Consider the following 23746-nt stretch of genomic DNA (forward strand, 5'->3'; position numbering starts at 1 on the left):
GGAAAACTAGATTCAATATTTGACCTAATTTGAACTGAAATTAAAGAGAAAAAAAACTTGTATTTGATACCAATGGCGTTGATTTAGGAAGACTGACCTGCACTGATCTTCTGCATTTCCAGTTTGGCTTTGTTAAAAGTCCACTTAGAATTGGGACCTGCCAAGGGACAATCAAAAGATTTGGTCTCCTCTAAAATCTTCAAAAAAAAAATAAACATAAAATAAATTGCACGACCAAGATAGTTTTGCATAAAGATTTTGGTAAAGAAAATTGCAAGTGATGAAGAAGCCAAAGACTCTGCAATGTCCCTGTTTCTTTGTGAGACCCCCAATGTATTGTATCTCACTTCTTTATACTTTTATTTATTCTCCACATTCATCATACATTCTAATTATTTACTTACAAAGACATACAGTCGTCAATGTACCTTTTATTTTCCTATAATTTGCCTTCCATTTTTGTTACTTATTCTCTTTTTGAGTTTTTTCTTCAATGGAGCCTTCAGCAATCTTGAATGGAAGAGAAATTTTCCAGGATGAATACCCACTGACAGTAAATCTGTATCCCAAAGATATAAAGTAACTTAAACGAAGCTACAAGATAGATGGAAAGAACAACATTGAGTTCTATTGCCTGGGCAGCATTCAGTCTGCTGGATGCTTGGTCTGGTCCATCTGATGCATTAGCTATTATGTCTGGTGTGTGATGGGCCTAGTTATCCAGATGCATCTCTGGACAGTCTGTTGGCCCTGTTCAGTTTGGTGCTTCTGTTTGGCCTTGTGGGTTTAGAAGATCTTGTCTGGTTTGGCATAAGAGTTTCAAGGTTCAAGACCACTACTTCCACACTTACGTTGCCTTCCCACCGTTAAGGTAATCCAAGCTTATTTTGTCTTTGTACTTGAGCATTGTTATGCCTTGCCTTAAAACTCAATACAATGTGGAAAACCAGAACGAAAGTTTGTTGACATTGATGATTTTACTGCACTTTAACAAAGTCCTGGATTAATTTAATAGAAATTTTAAACAATTTAATATATACAGACTACTCCTCAAGTATTGCAGTGAGGAACATAATAGCAGCATATAAAGCATTTGTGCAATAAAATGGTGATATCAAGTTTTACAAACTTATCCAACTGTTCAAAAATAGGATTTGGGGAATATTTTGAGAAATGTTTTGATGTTTCTTGAATATAACAATATTAATGATTTTAATTCTGTATATTATTTTAAATGTACAGATGAAAATGGCCAATAAATGCTGTCCTCCAAATGATCAGGTAGGATGCCTCTCTTTTGGAGAAAAAGTCATCTGTGTAATAAAAACATGTCTTCGTGTAAGAAATATATTTTCTCCATCAGAGTTAAAAGAGTGAAAAAGATGTGGAAACTGCTCCTAATAACAGGAGCTGTGTGATGGTAAAATTTACCATGTAACTGTGACTAAATGATGGGTAACTAGAATTTGAAAATGTGTACATGTTAATTTTAAAGAAGTTGTATGTGTATTATGTAGTATTCGCATTGATAACAAACCTTGCTCTATAAAGTTTGAATTTTAGTCATCTTTGAGACAGAGAAATTGAAAGGTATTATTGCTGTCACTTCTTGGTTATTAAGATCTGCATTATGGCTACTCACGTGTAAGCACTATTTGTTTATTTTATGGTTATTGCTTATTTTTTAATTAATGGCTATCTATAGCCAGTGGTATTTTAATTAATCCACACACTTTACATTTTCTTTAATCCATACTGCAAACTGCATTCATCTCTCAAATAAAAGGACACTGCATTTGTTTTAGTCAAATGTATTACATTTGTTTCTTAAAGTAATCTACTGTTTCTTTCACCAGGAATTAAACAGTAGTTTGTTTAGTATTGTGGACTTAAATAAACAAAGTAAGGACACAACAGTTCAAACACTGCTCAAAGGTATTGCTGAAATAATTTTCATCCCAATCTATAGTAGCAGGTTTTTATGGTTCTCCTATATTTCTGACCTCTAATCTCTTATTTATACAACCATTCACTTTCTCTTATCTCTTGTTTTACAATGGAGTTCTGGATAAGGCTGCTACTTACAAAACATGAAATGAATCAATATGTTCAATCAATTGTTAGACTCAAAACATGGACTGGATCAATAAAGTAGATAAATAAATAAGTAGATACAAAAGTCTGTCGCTGAATAAGGTATCCAGTAGATAAACATTGGCAAAAATTTATAGCTCGGGTTGTGGATGCAATTGTTCGTTAGCTTGCCGAGCCAGTTGTTCCTTGGTATGCAGACGTTTCAGTACTATTCTAGGCAACATCATCAGTGCGACCTCTAATTGAAGTGTTAGTGTTCTGCTCCGTTCCGAATTTATATGATCCTTTGGTGTGGTGGGTCTTGTCACTTCCGGTTCTGCTTTTTTAGCAGCGGTCTATTTCTATGTGTTTGTTAACGGAGTACCGTGTTGAGAACCAGGTTTCCCAGAAATTCCCTTGCATGTCTGTTGTTCGCTTGTCCCAGTATAGTCTCTCTGTCCCAGTTGAACTGATGGCCTTCTGGTAAATAAATCAGGTAAGTAAGGGAATTTGAACTAAAAATGATCTTTTATGCATTGCTTCATAATTTAGTCAATTAGAAACATGATAGTACTGAATGCCATCTTGCCTGATAAAATTACTTTAGGTTCAAAAATTTCAAATGATGATTATTACAGTGATTACCATAATCAGACAAAAAATTTAGTAGAGAAGCACTTTCATCAACTTTACGAATAGTTTTCCAACAAGCTTTGCCTTGAGACATGTAACTTAATTGTTTCTTATCTGTGACTTTACTTTGCTTCAGGTAACACAACTTCCTAATGTCTATTTCCTGGAAGATCTTCATCTCCTTGAACTCCCTCTGCATGAGTTGATGCTTTTTTCCCACAACTTCACTCCCTTTTCTCCTCATGAAGATATTGACTTCTAATTTCCTGCCTGTTAGACATTTTCTGAAATATCACTGAATGACTGTTAGCAATTGACCATAGGTGCATCACCACTACCAGCCAGGCTTTCAGAGCTGTGATCATAAGTAGGCCCTTAGTTGAGTTTCTCTTCCTGGATCAGAAGTATTGACAAATATTATTCAAATTGCCATTGGATACAGTAATATCACAAACATTGTCATCTTGTATATTTAGTTATTTTTTATTGCTTGTTATTCTATTGGCCATTGATAGCATGGTTTAGACTAAAATCTTACATGTATGCTTGTTTACTTTCTAAATATATGGAAGTAATGGGATCCAAACTTTCCCATCCAATAAAGTTTGTTAGAGTCCATTCTGAAAGTGGAAAATCCATTGTCATCCCTCGTTTGCTGTAACATCTACAGCCAGTTATTTAAAGGCTAAATAAATGCAAATCAGTGTACTGCAGTTTGCAATTCTTATTTGCTCTTGTAGAAATGGCCAAGATGGAGGTAAAGATAAAAATATCATCAGGGAATTGCCATGGTGCTTCTTTTAATCTCCCCAGAAGCAGACAATTAAGTTAACCGAAGCTGGCTGTCAAGTAAAGCATTCATTCCTGGCCTACATGTTGTCTTATCATCAACACTGCTGTGCTCCACTTATTTGCATGCTAGTCAGAAATCTAACGGTAATGACTTGGAAAGTCTTAGTACCCTTCAAACTATCTATCTTCATACTCAGAGAATGAGGTCAGCTTCATGTAGCTTCATGTAGTGATGTTGTGACCTATTTGAAGTTTAACATTCTTTTGAAGAATCCAAGGAATGTTCAGAATATTATGTGGAAAATGTCGGACAAGCAAAGATCATTTGTTCCCCCTTTCCATAGGCTCCACTAAATGAGAAAGGCAACAAAAAAATTTCTAAGAGGTTAAAATTGCAGATTGTGGTCTGTATTTTAATATCTTGTCCAAGATTTAGTTAGATATTACATCTGCATCATTTAATCAGTTTCATTCCATAGTTAATTCCTTCACGGTCATGAATGGTTCTGTCATATCCCATAAATTTTCTCATCTGCTGTGCTTATGCATATCTCAAAAAATTGCAGTCACATTACCCATATTTTTATCGTGATCTTTATTAAAGGGATTAATGAACATTAATCAACAACAACAATCAACTGCGCTTTTCTTTAGAACTCTGTTCCACATAATTTGTGTGAAGACAAAAAAAGTTTCTAATCCAGACTTTTCCTTTGACAATTGTTAATTTTGGACAAGCGTCTTTTGTTTCTGTGAGTAGTGTCAAAGTCAAATCGTCTGCATGCTAGCAAAGTCTCTCCAAATTTTAAATCTTTTTCTCGTGTAAAAACAAGCTCCACTTTCTGAATTTATCTCCATAATTTACAGCCCCATTTCGAAAAGGATCACCTTCAATCTTCTTGAAATTGCAAACAACATTTTTCATATGAGTTTGGAACTGGATGTAACTGAAAGCGATCTCTGCTGGAAAAATTCTACAATGAAAGAAGTTATGAGATATGTAATTTTGATGCTGCTGCCTAGAGAAGAAAAATGGAACCCGCACAGTTTATTAAATATCAGTTTTCTGACTGGTACTGAGTAGTACTGGGATCTTTCCCTCTGCTAGAGAACTCCAGCAACATCATTTGACAAACAACAGCCTAGAATGACTGTGTTATAAACATCCCATTAAGCTATATTGTTCAACCATGGCAAACAATATCAAAACCCTATCTATGCACACTCCCAGCCCATAGTGTGGTTTCCAGAGTCCCTGCATGTCCAGAGTTATTGTCAGACCAATGTGGCTTACTGCTGGCTGTATGAATAACCTGAATCATAGACACTTGTTTCCATTGGAATCATGGCATTTTGTAAAATAATGAAAACCTCTTGAGGTTACTGTTTTCATTTATTAATTTTGAGCAAAATTTCTTTATGTGCAGTTTAAAAGAAGTACACACTGAAAAAAAATCTGCAGTCGATATAAAGATGAATTGAATGACATGTAAAATCACAAGTTGTAACTTTCAATCTACAAACATTGGATGGCCAACATAAATATGGGTTTATTTGTTTCAGAATTTGTATCTATATCTCAAAACAACAAGGAAAACTAAGTCATTCCTTGTTGTTATGGCTTTCTAACTGTGACTTTTAAAATATTCTAAAGTTGCTAGTTGGTCTCTCTGTTATGCATAAAGCATAAAATTAAAATTGAAGTGATATTGAATCTGCAATACTGCACATTCTGTGTGAGTAAGCTGCCAAAGCCAATGAATATTTTGAGCTTGCTGAGCCTATCCTTGTTGTGCCTTTGCCGCAATGGAGACTGTCACTCTAAATTGGATTCAAATCCTCATAATTCCACACAGAACACTTTTAAGTGTTGACACCTCGATAATCCAGTTGAGCAATTTCCAAGCTGATTTAGACATAATGACCGCACAGAGTCCTTGAAGGTTTCATTACAAAATTAATGACTTTGTGTGCAAGAATCATAAAAAAAAATAGTGTTTTGATTTTGAGGATTGACTTTTCAATTTTCTAAGGTTTTCCTCTGCAGATAATTCACATGGGGTGGGTGAGTGAGAAGCTGCTAGGAACTGAATCCCATCAGCTTTACAAGTGCAAGTTTCTGGGACTGAAAGGTTCTTCTCTTCACATTTTCAATGCTCCACCGGTAAGAGGCAGAAACTCTTTTAATATTGTGCAGATTTTTCTTCTTTTTGCTTGTATTTTACTCCTGGGTTTTATTTAGAAACAATCATCTTAGCTTAAAATTAAAAGAGTACGTGTTATATGCTCCTGATAAAATCATCATGTTTCTCACCATGTTCCCCTCTGTTGCAAGCTTAATTTCCAGGCGTTTAACAGCACAGTGTTAGGGTACACCCTCTGAATTGTTTGGTCAGTGCTCCAGCTTCAAATTTAAGCAGTATAGCAGAATTTAAATAAAACACTCAAAAGCAATTGAATCAGATTAACCTTTTGGACCATCCATGTCCAGCTTGCTGTCAAAAACCGAAATTGTTGGTAAAACCCAGCAGGACTGACAGTATCCGTGGAGAGAAAGCAGAGTTAACATTTCGGATCCAGTAACCCATCTTCAGAGGATTTTTTTTTTGCCATTTACATGTCATTGGTTCAACAGTAGCTGTCTCATCTTTAACTCAGAAGATTGAGACATCACAACTGAATATATAAATAAGGTTAGCCCTACAAGGAAGTACTTATGGAATCATGCATTGTCAAAGCAGTCATTATTGAATGCTATGGATATAAAATATCTTGTAACATTATTTTGAACAAAAGAAATCTTCTGGTGTCCTAAATAATATTTATCTCTCAACAAATGTCAATAAAATCAGAGTATTTCATTATTAAACTCATTCCTGTTTATGGAATCTTAGTGAGCACATATTGGCTGTCAAGTTTCCCAATGACACAATAATAACTACCATTCCAGAGCTCTTCTTTGATGGTGAACAGTGCAATATCAATATATGTTTGTTATCTCCTGGTGACACGGATGCTGTAACTTTGTTGCAAATTAACTTGGGTGGCACAGTGGTTAGCTGTGCTGTCTCTAGCACCAGGGACCCTGGTTTAATTCCATCCTTGGTTGACTGTCTGTGGGGAGTTTCACATTCTCCCCGTGTCTGCGTGGGTTTCCGTTGGGTGCTCTGCTTTTCTCCCACAGTCCAAAGATATGCAAGTTAGGTGGATTGGCCATAGTGTTTAGATGTGCAGGCTATGTGTGTTAGCCATAGAAAATGCAGGGATAGGCTAGGGATGCTCTTCGGAGGGTTGGTGTTGAGCTGAATGGCCCGTTTCCACACTGTAGAGATTTGATGATTCTCTGAGCTTATTCCGTGGTTGATTAGCAATGTGTAGCTGTAGCCATTTGATCCGAATCACATTTGCTTTTGTGCAGTAATAGAAAGCAAAGAACTGCATATACTGCAGATCTGAAATAAAAACAGAAATTTCTGTGTAAAGAAAGCAGAGTTAATATTTCGAGTCAAGCAACTCTTCATCAAAACTGTTAGCAGCTGAGAAAATGTGGTATTTATTGCTAAAGTTAGATTAGGATGGAAGGGGAGAGGTGAGCTGACAGGTGGAGACAGAGCCCAGAGAGAGAGAAGGAGGGAGAGACGTGAAAGGGATAGGTAAACGCAGAAATAATGGATAGCACGTTAAAGTAGAAGAATAGCTGAATAATTGAGAATAAGAGCTAAGAGTAGGGTGAGCTGTACTGAAAGCAACCCATATAATATGATCTGAAAACAAAAAATGCGAGAGATCACAGCAGACCAGGCAACATTCTTGGAGCGAAAGCAAGCTAACATTTCGAGTCTAGATGACTCTTTATCAGAGCCTCAGTATACGCCGTAATTCGCTCCTCTGTATACTGTGATAATGGGCCTAGGAATACATGAGAATGGGTGACTGCTAAAAACACATCCTTTTCCTCAAATTTTGTAACTGTAACCTGTACAAACTTAAACATTTCCTGACTGACCTTTAGATTATGATTAGAATTTTCCCTAACAGCCTGCATCAACTTCTGATGTCTTTTTTTCAAAACTGTATCATTTTATAGTGTTTCAGAGATAGTAGGAACTGCAGATGCTGGAGAATCTGAGATAACAAGGTTTAGAGCTGGATGAACACAGCAGGGAAAGCAGCATCAGGTTCATTTTCTGAAGAAGGGTCTAAGCCCAAAACGTCAGCCTTCCTGCTCCTCTGATGCTGCTTGGCCTGCTGTGTTCATCCAGCTCTACACCTTGTTATCTCATTTTATAGTGTTATTGCTTATCTCAATCTTCCTTTTCCTTTTCCCTTTGCAACTCTAATTCTAATTTCCTTAACTCTCTTTCTTTCTTTTTCTCTGAAGTTCAAATATTTTAAATTCAGTTCCTTTTTTTAATCTCAATATCCATTTCCATTCTTTTCAATCCAACTCAATCTCAAGCTACTTCATTCTTCCCTCATGTCATAGAGATGCACAGCACTGAAACAGACCCCTCAGTCCAACTCATCGATGCTGACCAGATATTCTAAATCAATCTCGTCCCATTTGCCAGAATTTGGCCCATATCCCTCTCAACTCTTCCTATTCATATACCCATCCAGATGCCTTTTAAATGTTGTAATTGTATCAGCCTCCACCCACCATGTCTGGCAGCTCATTCCATACATGCACCATCCTCTGCGTGAAAAAGTTGTCCCTCAGGTGCCTTATAAATCTTTCCCCTCTCATCTTAAACCTATGCCCTCTGGTTTAGCACTCTCCCACCCTGGGCAAAAGACCTTGGCTACTCACTATGTCTGTCATGGATTTTATAAACCTCTATAAAGTCACCCTTCAGTCTCTGATGCTTCAGGGAGAAAAGCCCTAGCCTATTCAGCCTCTCCCTATAGCTCAAACCTTTCAACCTTGGGAACATCCTTGTAAATTTTTTCTGAGCCCTTTCAAGTTCGACAGCATCTTTCCTGTAGCCAGGAGACCAGAATTGAACACAGAGTTCCAAAAGTGGCCTAGCCAATGTCTGTACAGCCGTAACATGGCATCCCAATTCCTATACTCAACGTACTGCTCAATAAAGGCAAGCATACCAAAAGCCTTTTTCACTACCATATCTATATGTGACTCCACCTTCAAGGAACTCTGCACCTGTACCCCATGTCTCTCTTACGTTGTCCTTCTTCCAAAATATCCTGGCCATGAACCCAAAACTTTGTCATGTCTCACTGGGATAGTGCAATTGAGTTAAGCCTTCCTTTTCCTGAAGTCACCAAGAATGTGAAGATTTAATCAAACTACTAAAAATCCCAATTTGCTTCTGACTGAGCGTTATGATGGACAAAAACAAATCACAACAACATCCTTCAGTAAAAGTAAAAATCATCTGTTTGTTGTAACAAGTTTAACTTCAGTAAGAACAGTAAAATGAAAGGATTTATAATATTTGCATCTTAAACTTCACCTTTTTTTAAAATTCTCACACACACAAAACAGATTGAGTGGATAAAAAAGTAATCAGTTGAATATAATTCTTTGTCACCACTCCAAATCACAAAGCTAGCTAGGTTAGTATCACAATCCTGTCGATTTTCCAATAATGACTCTATGTTGTCTGCTAATGTTCAGACTTCAGTTCAATGGTTGATTAGTTGGATCCAGGGCCTGTCTTTTTCCTTTGGGTTTTAAAATTATTTTTTTCAGTATCTCTGAATGTAGCCTTTTGATCTTTTGATAACTTTCCAGCAAAAAGTGAGAGCTGAAATAACTCCACAGAGGCTGGCATCCCATCACCAAGTCACAGGTTGGAAAGTCCTTGAAATTTGTCCAGCTCCCTCAGAACCACCTCTCAGAGTGAACAGGATGCCTTATCTGCCAGCCAGGGCTCCCTGATTGGACCAGATTAACTGCCCAATCAGAGAGCTCATCTATGAGGTCCACCTGGCTGATATCTTTACAGTCAGTGTAAGAGTGATATAATTGCACCCTGCTTCTAGAGGTTTCCTTGCTTCTCAGTTTTCATTCCTCTTTTAGATTCTGTGTTAAACTACACCCTGACAAATCAGAGAGTTGTTTCTATGCTAAGCTCTTCCTGACCCACAAAAAATGGAGCCAGTTCATCTGGACTCAAACTAATATTGTCTTATATACATTAATTCACTTTGCTTGTTTTTCCAAATGGCGAACAACTTCTTGTACATTCTCCTCTTTGAAAAAGCAGTGTCCATTTATCTCATTTTCAATCTATTGTCCAAAAATGTGAACTCTTATAAAGATAATGGACTAAAAAGTCAGTGGGAGATGATCAGAGATGCTTCTACTCAGTGAGCAATTGTGTGATAGAATGTGTTGCCTGAAATGGTGGTGGAAGCAGTTTTAGGAATAATTCTCAAAGGGAAATTGGTACACATTGAAAAAAAACAAATTAGGTCAAGAGGAACCAGCAGGAGTTTAGGAAACATTGGAGGGAACTTTAAGAGAGCTAGAAGAGGCATGATAGCACAAATGGCTTCTGTGTTAACTGTTTCATTGTATACTATGGAACTATGTTTTAAACTCTGTGCACTTTTAGACTGCATCAAAGGTTTTTAAAATTAAGTAAATGATGTGTAATTTTAATATATTAAAGGGAATTCAAACATATGATGCCTTTTGCTGGATTAATTTCTTTTATTTATTTTTCAATTGAAAGAAAACTTCACTTGCACTTCACTTGGTGGTATTTGTCGCTCTACTGTTTGACTGGTTATTGTAGGACGACTCAAAATGAGCTAAAAGATCACAAAATCACATCTATTTAGCACCAGATTCTCTAGTTTGAATACTTCTGAAATGCCATTCTTTTCCCATTGTATCAATGCCCACTTCAATTGTGCTGCTTATTGACTAGAAACATCGTATGACTGACACTTTATCTGCTGCTGTAGTCACAACCCAATAATTCACTACCCTAGCTACTTTGAAGGGTGGTTATGGCTATTTGCATATCAGAATCATTTGTTGGCCAGTATGAACAAGATGGGTTAAATAACCTCCTTCTGTATCAAACATTTTCTATGGTTCTATCTTTTCAACCTCACTTAATATCCTCTGATCCTATTCATAGTTGTGCAGTAATGTCCTATTCACTGCAATCGATTTTTCTCCCATCGCTGCTGTGTACCAGCAGATCAAAAATATCAAAGCAATTATGTCACTTGTTGACAAAGGTACAATAAAATGTCAAAGCTTAATTAGAGCCAAAATACAAATTTTGATAAATTGCATCCTACATGAGAGTTCATGACTGTCACTCAGTTTACAAGCCAGATTGTTAGTTGTATAGTACTAACTGGGTATTTCACAAAAATAACTGAGCCATAATTTTGTTTCTGACATTATAATTTTAAAAGTTTTTTTTTTAATTTTCACAGGTCAGCATTCGCGACTGGCTTTGGGCTGAAAAAATCTACAACCTCTGTGAGATTCTTTGTAAAGTTCACAAGGTAACTCTCTTTGTCTGGCAATGAAATCAAGCCATTCCGGCAAAATGCAGAGCATTGAACAATAGGTTAAAACTTATATGTCAGGTGGTTTTGACATATATTGTGTGGAATGAGTGGAATATGAAAATCAGAGGCTTCATGTTTTTGGCTGTTCAGTTGCTGTATTTTTAATTCTGAGTCACAAGGACACAGGTTCACTGACCCAAGTTTGGACACCAGTGCTGAGGTGTTGCATTGTTGGAGGTGCTATCCTTTTGATGAAAGCTTAAACTGCCTACTTGCTTTGGCAATTAAAATCATTAGTTTCAAGATGGCAGGTTACCATTTCAGAAGTAGATGATGAAGTTGTTTGAAAAGCATCAAAATTTTGACATCAAAATTGATCGTGTGAAATGATGGCATTTTGGAGACCAAATGATGTACATGGTGCCTTCTGTCTCTGTGATTATGATTTCCAGTATCCACGTACCATGTTTAGTAATTTTATGTAATTGCAGCCACTCTTTGTCCAATATCGAAAAAAGGGCTTTTCCACAATAAAGAAACTGTTGTGCTATTTTGCTCAACTCATTTGATTGTTTTAATGAAGGAGCTGAGGCAGGGACATGAATAGGAGTCACATCCCTGACATTGTTTGACAGCTGAAGATAAGAGTAGATGGTACCAATCTAATTAACTGCATATATTGATAATGGCTTAAGAATGTTGTCTGCAAACTTTAGATCCAATTGTTATATATTTTCCCTATTGCAAACTCAAATGTTCACATCACCTTTTATGCTCTAAATATACGGTCCTACCATGTGGTGGTACTATAGAGCACCAATTTTGTGTTTCTGGCATCTTCAGCCCATAATATAGTGAAACATCTGTGGTTCAACCAACTTTACCTCTCTGTTTCCCAAATTCTCGTAAGTTTTGTAGTTGAATTATAAGTAATTACATCAAATCAATGCTACATAATAATAAAGATGAAATGTACGTCTATAAATAGGAACTAAATTACGTCCAGGTACCCTTTTCAATCTTCTTTGCTAGTTGACAGTACTTCACTTGAAGGAGAGATTTATTTTTGTCATTGTGAGTGATGCTATCGGTGATTCATCAGTGTTTCTATTTCCAAAGTGGAATCTGTTGTTAGAGCAGTCATCCTCCTTGTAATACAATGATTCGAGTCTTGGTGGTTAACTCTGTTTTAAGCATTGCCTGATGTAATTCAAGAGCCACAGTCTGTGATGGCAGTCCCTTTTGCATTTGCTGCAGAGGAAGTGAGTGAGTTAGATAATGCACAGTTTGCTGGCCTCTCTTTTGTCTGTAACCTAGGTCTGACTCTTCAAATGCCACTTCAAGCAGTCGGCCTCCAAAGATCACGGAAATCAGCAACTGACTCCCAGCCATTAATGTCCCCCATCTCCATATCTCACTGGCAGGTGTCATTGTAGAGGATGTGTACACTCAGGAGACCCAGTGGCTAATTCACCATTCAGAAGGTCTGCAGCCATCGTCTAACCAATGAATATGACAAAGACAGTGCAAATGCTGTTGACTTAGCCATATCTACTGTTGTTGAGAGAAATATGTAAACATAGCAAATGAAATCACTTTTGAAAAAGATTGTAAATATTTTGTTTCTGAGAATCATTGATAATCTGATTAACTCAAATTATTCTGAGAAACTGGAGGTGTATTTCCATTTTGGGTGAAGTAAGCAATGCAGGTGCAAAGTGAATTGAAAATTGTTTTAGTTTTCTGAATTGAATTTTTTTTGTTAAATGTTCCATTCAATATTGCATTCATACCACCAAATATAAAATCTTCCATGAGTCAGCACAATTGAGAAACATTTTAGAACATGATGTTTTTCAAAGAGACTTTGTAGTAAAAGTATTTGCTGTCATACTTGAGAGTGCGAATATTGTGCAGTTTTATTAATATAACTTAGGTTATCATAAAAAAAGCATTTTAGATGAAATAATCTTCCCTGTAAATGAACTGGTTTTAAAGAAGTAAAAATTATTTTAAAATAAACTATCTAGAATCATTCATTAGTTGCATTGGCATACAATAGTCAATTTCTTAATAAACTGAATGTTCTTTACTAAACTTCAAAAGTTTTAAAAGGTACATATTAGTGCCACTGCAGTTGACAAAAATTTTAATATTAAAATTTTACTTGAAGACCCACAATTTGTAAAGGTAATTAGTTCAATTGGGAGAGTATGACCAGTCTTGTGGCTGAGCCTAACTTCCAGAGGAATGGATTTTAAAATGCAAAACACCAATTAAACGTGATTGGGACTAGATGTAACCTGTGCCTGAAATTCATCCTTTTGCAATTTCCTCTGAATCAAATAATCTCAAAACCAATCTTTTCATTTGAACTCAGTTAAAAAGATAGGCAACAAAATGAATGATCTTTAAACTTATTTGCATTCAGGTCTCATTTACATGATCAAGGTCTAATCTACAATTTAAATGTTTTGTACAAAAATTACAACTGCTGCTCATTTTGAAATACTTGTATTTTATGTTTGACATTCAACATACATTGGATACTCATTCCCATCTTGTTATAATTCTATGAGATTAATCTGAGTGACGGCCTTTCTCTTCTGGTTAATCTGACATTAGGTTATACATTAATAAACTCAAGATAGTTAACTAAATCTGTCTATTCTTAACACTTAACAAATAATTTCATAATATAGTGAGCCTTGATGAACAAATTAAGTTTGGCACTGTGAAAGTACTTTTAATTTTCCTTCTGATATTACATTTTACAAATATGCATTGCACATTAGACCATATTAGCCATACTTTAAAGGGAACATGTATGTTTGAAACAGAGTACGTTTAGAATGCTTCATTGTGCTATAATTTTCTTAAGGAAACATTTGTCCCATAATATTTGGTGAGCAATGGCTAATTAAAATGTTTTATAGACATTATCTGCTTATAAGGTTAAATGGCTTGAAGATAATCTACTGCAGAATATTTTACAGCTCTGGCTTGCTGATGAATGCTGGCTTCAAGCAAACTTATGTTTAGGTCTTCATCAGGACTGTGAGCTTCAAGACCAGAGGCCGTATGGTTTCAGTGTTCTGGCGGGTCAAGGCGAGAATCATTATTTCTGCGTTGAGATGGGCAGCGAGCTTGCAGTTTGGGAGAAAACCTTCCAGAGAGCAATTTTTATGGAAGTGCAGAGAACAGGAGTAAGTAGGACAACATGAACTCATTGTATATGGTTACCAGTTACATTGCAACAGAACCATAATGATTGCTGTTTTGTCTGATGTTTCAAAAAAAGATATATATGATGAAGTCTATGTGCTTTGCTCATTGATAACGATGTGTGCACAATATGAACCTGTAAATCAGAAAATGCTAATAATCAGCTGTTAATCTGTAAAAATACTATGAGTGCTTATTTTATGGAAAATAGGTGCATATTGTCAGGAGTATTCACATGGATATTATCCCTGTGGCTCTAGAGAAATCATTTCATGAAAGTGACTTTTCCAGAGAAACTAGTTAATTCTGCAATGACAGATCAGACACATCAAAATCTAACTTGTAATCACTTTGATTCAATTAATTAATTGAGCATGTATTGCATAACTACAATTTCAACCTAATACGGAAAATGTAAAATAACTCAAGTGAGTCCAGACAAGTCTACCTAAAACAGTTCTCTTTATCCTTTACTATATTATCGTTGAAGGACTGCTATTCTGAGCTATTTATTTCTTTATTTTTCTAATTTATTGCTTTGATTTTGTACTTTTGAAGGCCTTTAGTGCTGGGCTTTCTATTTCTTTATTTTCTATTTTTTTCCCGAAGAATTTGCACTCAAGAATCTGTACCTTGGTGCCTTTGTACCTAAGATGGCACCGTAAGTGGTGACTAGTAAACTTTTCACTGTACTCATGTGAGTAAAACAAATTCTAATTCTAATTCATACAGCATTCTTTTCTACACTTCACATTTTGTATTATGTTTACCAAAGAAATGAACAGTAAATCTAGGGTTATCCACTAATGAACACAATAGCCCTTGTACAATAAGTATTTATGAAAAGCAAAACTGGAGATCTGCCATTATTCATATTTGACCCAGTCCTGTTAACGTGCTACAGCATCAAATCTAAGATTTAGAAAAAGGTTTCTGACCCTTTTTTGCAAACTGAGATCTTCCTCACGGGTACAGTCACTGCACAATGCTATACTGTGGGATGGAATATGATAATCAGTTCAAGGTGCAGTGCAAACATCAAAAATATCCTTTTGGTTCTTTCAGTTTTTATCTCGTATCAAAAATATCAGTTTGTTGTTACATAAGTAGAGGAAGGTAAACAATGAATTTGAAGATAGATTAGAAGCTTTTCCAGTGTTAAAATGTAGATTATTATTGTATTTGTTTTAGCTTTTACAGCGTGGAACTGTATCTGCAACCATATCGTAATGCACGATATAGTGACGAGATAGGCTGTTGATTTAATGGTAACTCACTGCAGGAAGATATCAATTCATATTAAGGTGGAGGTAGAATAACAATGGAGTCAGAGAGTATTGGGTAAGTGAAGTTGAAGCCACAATCAGATCAGCTATAATTTAATTGAATTGGAGAGCAGGTTTCAGGGGCTGAATAGCCTATTCCTCTCCTAATTTTTTTTCTTGTGCTGAATGTTCAGAACTGGATTTCCACACAGTAGGCACCATGTATGCCACAAATATTCTTGTTTCTCTTATTTCTTCCATTATTTTACACATTAATCATATTGTGATGCTTTCTTAAGGAAACACTCCCAAAAGTGTAAAAGCAGCATTAGAGAAAGCTTAGCTGCAGATTAATTGATGCACATTCTCATTTACTTACCTCAGAAGTACTTTCTGAAGGAACAATTTGAGGTTTGAAAAGCATTAGAAAGAATATATTCACAGCTAGAATTTCATACTAAAAGCAATTTGATTTCTTGCAAAAACAGGTTCATTTAGCTTTGATTCTTGTTTGACTACTGCTACATGGAGCCCTGTCCAAGCTCAACCAATGATGACATGCTGGTACCTACATGTCAAGAATCCAATAATAAAGAGGAAGCCTAAGGCAACTGATTGAATGGGAATCCTTTAAATCACTGATGAATTTCCACATGTCCTGACCCTGCAGCAACATTGTATGACAGCCGAAATTAGCTTTTCCTAAGCTTCTGATCTCATTGTGCTCATTCACCCTCAATTCTCTTCCACAGGGTGATACTAAAAACACACTGGAAAATTAAAATTTACATATCCATGGATGGTGCAAATTTTGTTTTTTTCATGAAGATATTTTCATATAATGATAAACTATAGATACAATACTATAATAGCAGGGGCAACTTCTATTTAAATGCAGAACAACCCAAAGTTTTTTTTTCTGGAAGCATTTAGTTTACTGGTCTATTGAAAATTATTTTCTTTTCACAGTCACTCTAAATCCTTGCAGCGTGTTTAACATATTAGGATCCAAACTGATTCTACAGCAAAGCTAAGTGAGATATGACAGTTTGACACCAAATTCTAGCTGTACTTATGCACTAGTATGAAACAGCTATGACATATCAGACAATGGCGACTATGCTGCCTGGAATTTTGAATACATGTTACTTGTAGGTTTTACATGCCCTGAGATTCACCCACATAACTACAGTGTCTAAAGCACTTCATACCTATTCTTAGTCCATGGTAAAAACTCACATTTAACCTTTCAGAATGAAAACTAAATCACTTCTGCACTATTTTGAAAGTTAAACATTTCTAACTTCATTGTACATTGAGGATTATACACCGAGGCAGTGCTCCCCATACCTCAGCATAAATGCCACCTGTGACGCAACCTCCACTTTGCTGCTGCCATAACTGCAGATATGCCAAAGAGGAGATGTCTGGTGATGCATCCTGATATTTAGGGCTAGGTTGATAGCCCCTTGCCAAAGAGATGAGGTTTTATTGCACAGGGCAAGAGAGGGGTGTGGGGTGAGGTAGAGATTGGGAGGCAAGCTGTTGGGAGGGGCCTCCGATGCCATCTGCAACATAGGAATCCCAATCCTAACTGGCCAACAGTCTGCAGGTTAAATCGGCCAACTGCACACTGAGCGCCAACCTCCCTCGCTGCCCATTAATCAAGAGTTGAGGCAGGTTAAGCCCTTTGGGTAAGAATTGGCACCTTAATGTCCTCATCTTTGCTGTGGGCAGATGGCCTTCTCCTCCAGCGTCTTAAAATCATGGTTATTATGTATGTTGGGGTAGTAGGGTCAGGGCGTTGGTGGGTTTGGGTAGGAGTTCATTGGTGGGGACAGTGTTGAATGGTGTTTGTAGGGAGAACATGGATGCCACCAGTGACTCTACCCCTCCTCCCCAACCTGCCACCTGCCTTCCCACCTGTGGGCAGCCTTCAAAAATTCAGCCCAATGTTAATAAACCGCAAGAGATTTGGTAAAACTGAAGAATAATGGAAGGGTAGCCTGATACTTGAAAGCACCAAAAAACTTCAAAAAATTGTATTCTGGTCAAATGAAATTCTCTGCTTTGGAGTCATAGAGTCATAGAGATGTACAGCATGGAAACAGACCCTTTGGTCCAACTCATCTATGCCGACCAGATATCCTAAATAAATCTACACCCATTTGATTATTGATTGATTGATTGATTTATCGTCATGAGCATCGAAGTATAGTGAACAGTTTTGTTTACGAGCAGTACAGGCAGATCATAGTAAGCAAGGATGTACAGATCAAAGATTGTAAAATAAAGACTTAGACAGAGGCATACGAGTTACATTGCACAGGATGTGCGCTAGACGAGATCAACGTCAGCAAGATCAGCGTTATTTGAGGCTGGAGAGTCCATTCATCCCATATCCCTCTAAACCCTTTCTATTCATATACCCATCCAGATGCCTTTTAAATGTTATAATTATACCAGACTCCAACACTTCCCCTGGCAGCTCATTCCGTACATGCATCACCCTCTGTGTGAAAAAATTACCCCTTAGGTTCCTTTTAAATTTTTCCCCTCACACATTAAACCCTGTAATTTTGGACTCACCCACCCCAGGGAAAAGACCTTGATATTCACTCTCACCATACCCCTCATGATTTTATAACCTTCTATATGGTCACCCTTCAGCCTCCGACACTCCAGGGAAAATAGCCCCAAGCTATTCAGCCTCTTCCTGTAGCTCAAATCCTCCAACCCTGGCAACATCCTTGTCCATCTTTTCTGTATCCTTTTAAGTTTCATAACATCCTTCCTGAAGGAGGGAGACCAGTTCACATCGATCTATTCATATACTTACATTAAACCTAGCATTTTAATTACTATTACTCACTGTTCAAATTGAAATAATGATAAAAGTTGATTAAATGGAAGAATCTTTTTTAATCACTCATGGGATCTGGGTGTCACTGGCTCAGCCAGCATTTATTGCCTGTCTCTTTTTGCCCTTGAGAAGGTGGTGGTGAGCTGCATCCACATAAAATATAAACATAGCTGTGCTAGCTCAGGCACTGCACTTTCCTCATCCACATGTCTAATTTTGCATTCAGCACTGAGATCATGCTCCATAGACTATATTATCTACAAATCTTGTTCTGTCTCAGTATGTCATGTAACCACTGTAATAAATTAGTTCAATTAAGAACAGAAATTGCCTGTGGCATTTATGTGGAATGGCGCACGTCAGTAGTTTTCTCTACTTCCTGTGCTCGTTCTTACGGGACCTTTCTCTGTGATGAAAGCTGAGGCTGGTTGTCAGGATTTATTTTTCTTTCCTATGTATAATTCAGTGGTAGGTGGTTAGCGTGTGTAGTTCATTCAACATGAACTGATTTAATTATTGCTTTAATGTGTGTATATGTATCAAACAATTATCTCTTAAATGACTGCTGGCTCTGGAAACAGTCCAATCGAGAAAGCAATAGCAAAAAATAGAAGTTGCTTGAAATACATAGCTTATTGTCACCTGCAAAAGAAACAAAAGCATTTGTGTTTTGACCAAGACCTGCCATCAGAGCCCTGGTCTAACATTGGTATTGGCACTTTTTCATTTCAAATGCAAAAAGATTATAGTTCACAAAATTAGCAAAAGAACACTCAATGTCATTTCACACAAAACACAAATTGGCTATTCATTCCTTCAATCCTGTTCCACCATTCTGTTTGTGCTAGCTTGTAAAAAATTGTTTGAAAGAATTCATAGAGGAATTATCACACAGATGTGCGAAGCACTCACCTGATCATATCAGCAATTGTAAGTTATATATTTGTCAAGCTAACAGTTGTGTTTTTGCAAGATGTAGCAAACATCACATCAGATAATCATTTGCTTATAGTAATAACACAAATATGTTTTACAACTTTTTTTTAAGCAGCTAATGGGAGAACTACTAATCAAGAATTTAATTTACAATTCCTTCACTGTCATTAGATCAAAATTCTGGAGCACCTTTCCTAAGTCTAGGTGCACCATCCTGCCATGGATTGCAGCAATTCAAGAAGGCAACTCATCACTCCCTTCACAAGGGCAATTAGGGATTGGGCAATAAATGTTAGCCCAGCTAGTGATGCCCACATCCCATGTACAAATTTGAAAATACAAAATAATTTGGTGCCACTTGTAAAAATTGGAAACAGAATAAAATCCATTTGGTCTAAGTAAATCTCTTCTTGTGTAGTGGTCTCTCATCGGCCCGGCGATCTCTCGGCAGCCCAACATGGTGGTCATTCAGCCAGGCATGACCTCAGTGAGGACTTCTGGCCTTAAGGTGATTCCAGAGTGATCCCCTGGCCTCAAGAACCTCAAGGTGAAGCGCGGTGTGGTCTGGAGTCAAGGCCTGGTGTGGAATAGAGGCTAGATGTCAGCATGGTTTGGCTTGGAAGGACAGTTATTCTGAACTTTTTATTCTTTAGCTTTCTATTTTGTTTTTCCCTCAGAATATGTACTTAAGAATCTGTACCTAAGTACCTTTGTGCTTAAGCATAGCCATAAGTGGTGACTTGTAAACTTTTCACTGTACTCATTGAGTACATGTGACAATAAGGCCACTTCTAATTCATTGATAAATTAACCCAAATTTCCTTCACACCTCAGCTACTTGTCTCCTCATCATATCTCTCAAATTCTTACCTTATCAGAAATTGCCCAAATTGTCTGTAGACCACTATTTCAGTGGTAATTCTCAGTTACTCTTTTGAATGAACAATCTAGACACAGGAATCATCCTTTATGATTGTTTTTCTATAGTGTTAGCATCCTCCTAATAGAACAGGTACCCTATACATACAGCATGCAATGAAATGCCATTGCTTGAAATCTCCACAGCAGTGACTTAGATTAATTGATAAAATTCCGGTAGTACATGAGCAGAAATATAAATATTTGCTGAATTTTTTGTTAGTTTGACTATTGTTGAACTTAATGGTCTGTAGTTTTCAGGTATGATTCCATAACCTTCTTTAAAATTGTCCTATAGATTTTTTAAATGATATAGTTTGTACAAGAGCTGACTGTTAGTTTCTCGATCATGACCCCAATTTACCCTAAAGACATTAATCAGGAAGGTCCTGTATTTGAATGCTTGTTATCAAGTCTTACAATGCTTTTGACTTAATTGTTCAAAAAGGATTTTTAGAAAGCTGTTTTAAATCCTCAGGAACTAGACTTTGATATTGTTGTCCCTTAGAGCACATATAATAAGCAATTTGTTAAACTCAGCGATCCATAAACATCTCACGTCTATCTTGTTAGAAAGTCTCTAGTCTGTTGTGTCTGTGAACAAGAGATGATTATAATTCACGTACAGGGATTCTGAGAGGTTTTGTACAGAATACTGTCAGGGAAAGCTGTGGCCAGACTCTGAAAAACTATTCAGGTGTTTAAGTAAGAGGTAGTTTATTTGAGTAAAGCAATGCAACCTACTAATGTAGGAAACCACAGCATCTTCAGTATTTTGTATCATTACTGTAGTGATTAGAACCAGGTGGATCTCAGATATGAGGTCCTTGATTGGTGTTGTGCATCTGGAAGCCCTGGCTGACAGATATAAACAGGAGATTCAGAGGCTCACCTTATTCTAGGGGCTGGCTTGGAGCTGGCTGGTCAGAGCCCATGTGGTCTGCACATGTAAATAAAGGATGACTTGGTGATGGGATACTGGCCTCTGTACAGTTGTTTTAATTACAAAACAAAAACTGTGTATGTCCTGAAATAAATTACATCAACGACTACTCTTTAAGCCTCATTGAACTGAAGCAGAATAGCTTAATGATTCATACTAACCTTACTTTACTGAGCGTGTCTTGGATCCTCCTACTGAAAAGGTTGTAAAACATGTTCAAATGATATGACTATCCAGACTAGGTCACAAGATGGGTATTATTGTTAAAATTGCAGACTGGGCAGTAAAGTGGGGCTTATCCATGAACATCAAACCAGCAAATGACATAGAGGAGTAGCTAGCTTTGTTGTATTGTTAGAGACTATCTTAGGCAAGATATTAATTTGAACTGAGGAAGTAGAAGAATGCAACAGTTTCCACAACTCTCTGAGCGAGAGGTGAGAATTCTATAGTGAATCAAAGCTGCATCTGAAAGACCATCTGGAGTTCCTATAATCCAGGCCCTGAATGACCTGGATCAAATTTGGCTGAAATATGTGAGCAGTCATGCAAGGCCTTTCTTGATGTCAGGAACACCAGGTCACATTTTCCAACTAAATTCCAGGCATTGAGACAAGATTCTCCCTCATGACTGGCAGACACCTGACAAAGGAGCAGCGCTCTGAAAGCTTATGATTTTAAATAAACCTGTTAGACTATACCCTGGTGTCATCTGACTTGTGACTTTTTCCACCCCAGTCCAACACTAGCACCTCCATATCATGTTTAACAGGAGGCCCATCAAGTGGTGATTGCATCAATCATGCACTTGTAGAGTTCAGGTCGAAGTTAGATCACTGTGGTGAGAAATGCAGGCAGTGTGAGGTACAAATGCTTATCATAAGCCATATGGAAATGTCATTGCTCCTTGAAAATTGAAGATAGAAATCTCTGGGAACAGAAGTAATCACAGGTGCCATTTAAAGAGGCATCTACAGCTACAATGCACACAGCTAATGCAAGACAGAAGTGATTTTCTCCCAACTGGAACTGTAAGTATAACGCAAGACTGTCTTCAACACAATGATGCTCTCCGTAGGTGCTATGGAACTGGGAGGAAGATTTTCAGTCCTCAGGAAGCATTTATACTCTCCTATTATCTCTTTGCCATGTGACTGGTGGCACATTCATTAGATTAAGATCCAATGTCAAAGTGCCAAGATGAGTCATTCCATTGGCCCTCCTTGTCTCAATGCTCCATATCCCTGAAAGGAGGAGTACATTAAACTGTCATTTGATGTGAATGCTCACATTGATAACAACGTGTTCTGTTTCTTCCACTCCACACACAGGGTCATTGCAAGCGTGACTGATGGATCCAGCCCAAGGAGGTGTGACTGCCACTATTGCTGTGATGCAACAAAGATATAGAGAAATGGAAGACCAACAGATGCATCATCAATCCCAGGAGCAAAATCAACCTCCAGTGGATGACAAACAGCCTCCACAGGAGGAGGCTACAGCTGAAGGCACCCCCTGGATGCACAGAAGAGCCTGAGTTTTTTGGCTTCAGTGCTATTTCTTCCAGATGAGCGAGGCACAGTTTTGGAACAGACTGAGGGTGTCTTGGGGACACTGTCAGGGATTGCTGGAGTGGAACCTTTGATATGAAGCTGTGAATAGCCATCCTATCCCATCGGCTGTCAAGGTGACAGCTGCATTGAACTTTTATGTGACTAGCCAAGGACTCACAGGGGACCTGTGTGGGATCTCTCTATTGTCCATTCACACAATGCATCAAGACTGTAACCAGTGTCATTTGTGCTAGTTCACACCACTCCATGTCATTTTCCCATGGAAAGGTCAGTGTTGCAGCTTAAGCAATAGGATTTAGCAATATCGCTGTAATAGACTGTACCCACATCATGAGAGCTGGCCATATCATTATGGAGCTGAATTCATCAATAGATGAATTCCATCAATGTGCCAATGATCTCCAAACATCAGTTCCAATTCGTAGATGGTTGTGCTTAGTATCTTGGTTGCTGCCATGGTGCCTATATCCTTGAGAACTTTCATGTTCCTGCTCTATTTCATGGTTGATATCTTACAAAGATGGTGACTGGGAGACAAAGACTACCCACTGTGGTTGTGGTTGATGAGTCTGTTAGGCAAACACCTAATTGAGGCTGAACACAGGTATAGTGCTCTGCACAACTGGAGTAGGTAAAGAAAGGATGTTATGGAGGCTGACAAACTAGGAGAGCTACAGCAGTCCTCTGACAAGAAAGATGAAGACAAGAAGAACTTCACCTTACACATGGTAGAATGGTGCAGTATTGCCCACCACAAGCCCAACAGGACAACCAATTGACACCCAGATGTAGCAGATGAAAGTTTGTTCATGCTTGACATACAAGCAGTTTATTTGCATTCTTAGAGGGAAATACATCTTTTGTTTGGTTGATTTCTCTTTGTTTTGTTGGTTTTCAAATAAAGTAAATATTTTTAGGTGACTGAAGGCCTTCCCCATTTGTGATGGCCCCACATTGAACAGTGGTCAGATGCTGTGGGCACTGAGCTTAAGAGTATCAGTGATTTAGATGTAAGATGAGGTGT

General features: G+C 37.4%; 1 protein-coding gene across 1 annotated transcript in view; it reads left to right on the plus strand.

Moving 5' to 3' along the window:
* The window catches only part of sntg2 (syntrophin, gamma 2), a 219256-nt gene that overhangs the window by 157696 nt on the left and 37814 nt on the right, over positions 1-23746 (plus strand). The window contains exons 10-13 of the mRNA XM_048597103.1: positions 1248-1281; positions 5546-5662; positions 10921-10992; positions 13995-14204. Coding sequence (XP_048453060.1) covers positions 1248-1281; positions 5546-5662; positions 10921-10992; positions 13995-14204 — 433 coding nt within the window. The remainder of the gene's footprint in view (positions 1-1247; positions 1282-5545; positions 5663-10920; positions 10993-13994; positions 14205-23746) is intronic.

The sequence above is a fragment of the Rhincodon typus genome, chromosome 5 (genome assembly GCF_021869965.1).
Source record: "Rhincodon typus isolate 14 chromosome 5, sRhiTyp1.1, whole genome shotgun sequence".
Taxonomy (NCBI): domain Eukaryota; kingdom Metazoa; phylum Chordata; class Chondrichthyes; order Orectolobiformes; family Rhincodontidae; genus Rhincodon; species Rhincodon typus.